The sequence below is a fragment of the Aethina tumida genome, chromosome 3 (assembly GCF_024364675.1).
Source record: "Aethina tumida isolate Nest 87 chromosome 3, icAetTumi1.1, whole genome shotgun sequence".
Lineage (NCBI taxonomy): Eukaryota > Metazoa > Arthropoda > Insecta > Coleoptera > Nitidulidae > Aethina > Aethina tumida.
In genome coordinates this window covers 18,269,377-18,275,916 of record NC_065437.1, presented here as the reverse complement: position 1 = coordinate 18,275,916, position 6,540 = coordinate 18,269,377, and the positions used below count along the sequence as shown (strand labels likewise).

Below are 6,540 nucleotides of genomic sequence, written 5' to 3'. Positions count from 1 at the left end.
CAAACCTAATATTAATTAATTAATTATGATAATCGAAGAAATAATAAATTGATGTATTTGATTTAGTTTGTGTTAAAATATGTAGAAGGAAACTGTAATTTACGCCAGATACAGCGCTGTTTTGACAGTAAAGTTTTTTTTGGTTAGTAAAACTTAACCTAAAAATGTTTACATTGATAAACAAATAATCTTATTTATAAATAGTTGAACAAAGAAATGTTATATATCAACTATAACAATGGATATTAGCAAAAACCATATAAAAACCTGGGTAGGAAGCAGTTTGCAAGACATCTGCAAAGGAAAGGGGCCTTGGTCATTTTCTATAAGTCCTTTAGTGCCCACAAAATATCATCAAGTACTGTATCAAATTCCTGTGAATTTAAAAACGCCCCCAAAACCTCACATACCTGCTCAAACGTTTCATTGGGATGAAGACTATGTTCGTATGCCCTATTCTGTGAACAATGTATTTCCAGTTGTGGAAGTTAGTCTTAATAACCTAAGTTTTTGTTCTTTATAATTGCCATTAAATTTTGTAGAATGGAATTAGTGTACTAAAACCCAGATGGAAACTAATTATACATGCATTTTCTAATCCAATAACATCAACTAAAGAATTTGAAGTGATTGTAGGCAGTTATAACAAAAATCTCCCAAAATTCTCAGCACTACATACATGCATAAATGAAGTAAATATATGCTATATTTTTATAAGCCAGGTATGAATTCTGTTAGGTTTTAGATAAAGAAGAAAAACAGTACTTTTTTGAAACTCTTCTGCCTGCAATTGTTAAATTAGCTTTACAGTTGCCAGAGATTTTGCCAGGAAATTTGCCGTTACTTAGGAAAAATCACTGCAAATCAGTTAGTTTAAGTCAGCTGCAGATTGCATCTCTATTAGCAAACGCCTTTATTTGTACGTTTCCTTGGCGCAAAGACATGGTGCAGTATCCTGGAGTTAATTTCTCACAGTAAAGTATTTCTGTAAACACAAATATTTGTAAATAAATAATGCAACTAATTTTAGATTATTTTCTGCTGATAGTACTTTTTCTTCAGAAAAAATTAAATGCATTTTGCACTATTTTAAAAGAGTAACGAAAAATAGTGAGTTAACAGTCTATACATTAAGTATACTATACTATTATGTGTATTTTTTAAGATCCTATTGGTGTTGTAACATTTGAGAGAAAATTTATACCTAGAAATAATATGCCAAGGTGGGATTATCTAGACAATAATCTTGGCAACACTAGAGTTCACATAGACAGTGAAGGCACAATAGAAGACAATGGTTTAGGTTTATTACAGGTTGATTTTGCTAATAAGTATGATATATATTTAATAATAAAATGCAAAATTGAATGTTCTATTTTAAATATTTGTAGAAACATTGGAGGTGGAGTCTTAGGCTACGGTTGTGTACAGGAAGAAATTAGATTCATTATATGTCCAGAACTTATAATCAGTAGGTTATTTGTTGAACAAATGGGAGATCAGGAAGCAGTTGTGATAACAGGTGAGGACTGGAATATTTTTTTTATTAATCCAAATATGTGTATTTCAAAAAACAAATATAGTGGAACTTATACCTTAAAACATGTTTTGCCAGAAAAACAATAATTTTGAAGGTGTCAGAGGTCTAAATAATTAGGGTCATTAGCTTTTTCTTTCAAATTTCCTAATTAAAGGTCCATTTAAGACATTTGGTTATATATGTTCAATCAAATTCAACTTGAGAAAATACAGTAGTGAAACCAAATAAAACAACAACATTAACTCAATGTTTAATGTAAAAAATGATAAGTGTTTTTTAAGTAATTAAAATTAAATTTTATAGGAGCAGAACGATACAGCGACTACACAGGCTATGCCGAGACATTTACATTCGCTGGCGATCACTGCGATGGTACTCCACACGATGATTATGGTCGACGTCGCACCACCTTGGTGGCCATTGACGCCACTCATTTCGGGCGACCTCGCGACCAGTTTTATCCATCGGCGATGCTGCGCGAAGTCAATAAGGCTTTTGTCGGATTTGGTGCGCGGGAAAAGGAGAAGGAAAACGCTGCACCGGTTGCATCAGGTAACTGGGGATGCGGAGCATTTAGAGGCGATGCCCGCCTTAAAGCGCTCCTTCAGTTGATGGCAGTGTGTGCAGCAGGAAGAGATTTAGTATATTACTCATTTGGTGATGAAGAAATTAAGGAAGATTTTTATAAAATGTATTTATTTTTGGCCAATAATAGGATTACAATAAGTAAGTACGCACACGTTTATTTATTTGAATCTAACATTTTTTTTCATATTACAGAACAATTATGGAGATTTCTAAGCAAGTTTTCTTCGTCCTCTCTTTCTTCAGAAAAACTCTATTCGTTCATTCAACAATCTTACTTTGACAGTAAAAATCAACCATCAATAAGAAAATTTCTCGGTTGTATCGCGAAACCACCCAAAGATATGCCTTCAACTTCATCATCAACATCTAGTATTGCTCCTGTTCAAGAGGCGAAACAATTAGACGAACTTGATTCTTGTGATGCTGTCATTGATATGGAAGGAGTAGAGACAGTGGACTGTGATATTCAAGAAGACATAATACCTGAGACGCCACCAGAAGAATACGTACCGAAATCGAGGAAGGTGTCATTGAAAAGCACAAAAGAGGAAATAGCAAAAAAGATACCTAAGAATCACGATGAAATAGTGAGTTTGTTAGGTTTGATTGATGGGAACGCAAATAAACCGAAGAATCGGGTCGTACAGGATGTAACTTTTTTATCAGAATTGGATAAATTCAGAGTGAACTGTAAGACCAGGTCGGTAGAAATGATCAATTGTCCCAACGTGACAATGGATGTGGAGGAAGACGTCACGGACGATGTAATTTTAGAAAAACCACAAAAAAGGAAAATCACTGATTATTTTTCTAAGCATAGCAAATCGTAACAAACAATTTTGTATTTTATATAGAATTTTCAGATACAATAAATTAAATTTAGTATATATAGTTTTTTATTAACTAATGCATACATCTATTGTTTTTGGACAAAAGTTCTGGAAAAAGCGATTATATAATTTGTAACAACTTTTTTTACTTTTGTCACATCAATTTTTTAGTTATAGTTGTAGCACGTATTTTTATTTTTAGTACTTACATTAAAAACGATCGATTTTAAAATAATATTACCAAATTTTAATTTTGGAATTTATTAATTGTAATTTAACTGTAAAATATCAAAAAAGTAGTAACCATCGAGCAAATTTTTATTATACATATATATATTATTATACATATATATATATATATATATATATATATATATATATATATCATTCAAAATTAACCAAAATTAATCACAATCGTGAAATGTGCAACAATAAATCCGACAGTGTGTCTGGCTGCTGGATAAAAATTAGACTATTGCAGTAATGAAATAGGCGATAAGTATAAAAGAAAGTATCTGAAGCAGGTGGTGTTTCCAGTTTTACGACGTTGCGGCACTGCAGCGCACTGCAGCGAAACCTGGCTCTAGTGTCTGCGTGTCTGACATCCCGATGTGGAATTTAAGGGGTGCAATCCACCATTAATCGTGCCCCTTAAAATTCATCGGGCATGAAATCCACCAAAACCGGTCAGTTTCCGATTTCACATATGAAAATGCCGGTCGTATTTTGGATACGTCCGGTCACTAATATCGAATGCCTTAACCACGGTACGATACATTTGTCGCATTGTTATGATTAATGGAATCTCGGCGACTTTATGCGAGCATTGTCGCGTGCAAGATTGCATATTGCCAGAGCATATTCCATTGAGGAATTGGAAGCAGTTTTTTGTATTTTATATTGTATTATGTACGTGTATCTGTTTTAGAAAAAGAATAGTTTAAACGTGCAACTTTAATTTTCAAAATAGTTGTACCTATTAAATACATATTCACAAACGAAAATGAAGGAGACTAAGCCATAGATTATAAATACTAGTTTTAAATGTTTAAACTGTAATACTTTTTGTTTTTATTTGAAGCTTGAAATTGATTTTATAGGTTTTAAATCACGAATAAATTTATTCATAAAACCTTTCTCTGCTACTTCTAAAATCAAATACTTAATTTTTTTGTAATAAGGGAACCCATGTCTCATATACATTACAAGTGGTAACTTGATAGGGTACTCCAAACAATCTACTGTTTGTTTACCATCAATGGCTAATTCATTTTGAAATAGTTCTGATAAAATCAACGTCATTCCAACAGTTGAATTTTTATCTGAGACTATAGATTTTAGACATATATCAATTCTTTTGCAATCAACAATTCGAGATCCAAATGGATAATCCATAAAAACTTGTTTCTCTATAGGGTCTAATTTAAAATTTAGGGTACTTGTAAATAGTTTTTCCAGTGTACCATATATTTCCACTTGAGTCATACCAGTTAAAATGCTAGCTAAAGTGGTAAATATTATTATATTAAGAAATAAATAAAAAGATATATTCAAAATACTTCTTCTAACTGGGCTCAACTTTGAAATTTTAGGGACGCTTATTAAGGCAGATAACATTAAAAATAGATTAGAGCCAAAGGTTTTTTCCTGCTCTCTAAAATATTAGAAATGTGGTGAAGTAAAACTAATAATAGGAAAGCGGTAATAATCAAAATAAATATTATTGGATTGACACTGAATGTCCGGGAATCTTCCAGTATATGTGGAAAAAGCCATACAAATTTATTTTCTATAAAGGGAAACACCGGATAAAATCTTAGTGATCTATCATATGTCCATGTGTACGAACCAACAGCAATATCAGCAGTTTTCTTATGTAATTCAAGTAAAGCTCCGACGATAGTTCCATTTGGATAAGCGTCTCCTGAGCAATGATCATTTTCTGGAAGCAAATATACAAAAGAAATATTTAAAATTTCTGCCATTAAATTTAAAGTATTATGTTCTACCCCGTTACTTTTCGTAATGGGTCCTGATAAGGTGCCGTTTTTGAAATTAATTATATTAGGTTTTCGATTAATGGCAATCACATTGTACAAATGTTTATCTTCATTTTTAAATATTGTAACATTTTCGTTGTAAATTAGATTTCCTTTTTGACAATAGTTCACTTGATGATTAGGAAAAAGCCAGTAACAATCATTGGAATTACTCTCTAGATTTTTGAATATATAACAGTTGTAATCGTTTTTGTTATACATACTTTTCGTTATAATAATTCCATAATATCTTCAAATTTTAATAAATTCGTCGCTTGAAATGCGAATAATGTTGGATTTTTAACTGTTAAACCAAATATCAAAATTCGAATGTCACTTTCCCACATAGAATTATTTCCTTTTATGTAAATTACTTTGTTTTAGAAATCTTCAAAATCTTGAATCACTATTATATAGTGACTTGGCATTGCCGCAAACTGTTGTTTTTTATACTCAGAGTTTGACATATTTGTTACAAGAACTGGCCAATTAATGTGTTCTAGTATCATGGGTAAAATAAATTCGTACACTATGATATCATCATCGAGAAGAATAGTCAACGGTTTCGTTACATATCTATTATCAATCATATAATTGTCTATTATCGTGTAAATACAAGTCCATAAGTAATTAGAAAATTTGGCAGAAGAAGTGAAAATTACAGGTTCTATTGTAATTATATTTGCAAATAAAATCACTTTTAATAAAAAGGGAAACATTGCTGCATTAATATATTTTAAATTAGAATTTGCTCGTATTTAATTGATAATAAACATAATTATGACAAGAAAAATTAATTAATTTTATCTGCAATATGATCAATTTAAGGTTATTTACATAGGAAATGTAAATATTTAAAATAAAAGATACAATCGTTCATAACCGTAATCATTAAAATGATTTATTAATTTAACAGAGTGTTTACTTATGTATATTTGTATTATATATGTGTGTATCTGTTTTAGAAAAAGAATTATTTTAAAGTGTAACTTTCATTTATTTTTCAAAATAGCTGTACCTGTTAGATACATATTCACCAATGAAAATTATAGTGTTTAAACAGGAGACTAAGCCATATATTATAAACACTAGTCTTAAATGTTTAAACTGTAATACTTTTTGTTTGTATTTGAGGCTTGAAACTGATTTTATAGGTTTTAAATCACGAATAAATTTATTCATAAAACCTTTCTCTGCAATTTCTAAAATCAAATACTTAATTTTTTTGTAGTAAGGAAACCCATGTCTCATATACATTACAAGTGGTAAGTTTATAGGGTATTCCAAACAGCTTACTGTTTGCTTACCGTCGATTGCTAAATTATTTAGAATTAGTTCGGATACAACAACTGTGGTCCCAACTGTTGAATTCTTATCTGAGGCTATAGATTTTAGACACACATCAATTATTTTACAATCAACAATTCGTGATCCAAATGGATAGTCTATAAAAACTTGCTTCTCCACAGGATCTAATTTAAAAGTTAAGGAACTTGTAAAAAGTTTTTGCAGTGAACCATACTTTTCCACTTGAGTCATGCCA

The 6,540-nt window shown here is 30.7% G+C and overlaps 1 protein-coding gene across 2 annotated transcripts; it reads left to right on the top strand.

Annotated features, from left to right (window-relative positions):
- The first annotated feature begins 143 nt into the window (after positions 1–143).
- Positions 144–3,015, top strand: LOC109598272 (poly(ADP-ribose) glycohydrolase). 2 transcript variants are annotated; one of them, XM_020014147.2, is made up of 8 exons: positions 144–487; positions 543–692; positions 739–974; positions 1,031–1,110; positions 1,166–1,331; positions 1,392–1,522; positions 1,844–2,266; positions 2,321–3,015. In XM_020014147.2, exons 1-8 carry the CDS (start codon positions 239–241, stop codon positions 2,956–2,958), a joined length of 2,073 nt encoding a protein of 690 aa, XP_019869706.1. In that variant the 5' UTR covers positions 144–238; the 3' UTR covers positions 2,959–3,015. The 2 variants fall into 2 exon arrangements, with proteins under 2 accessions (XP_019869706.1, XP_049820931.1); XM_049964974.1 differs by lacking the exon at positions 144–487 and having other exon boundaries at positions 557–692; positions 746–974.
- The last annotated feature ends 3,525 nt before the right edge of the window (positions 3,016–6,540 follow it).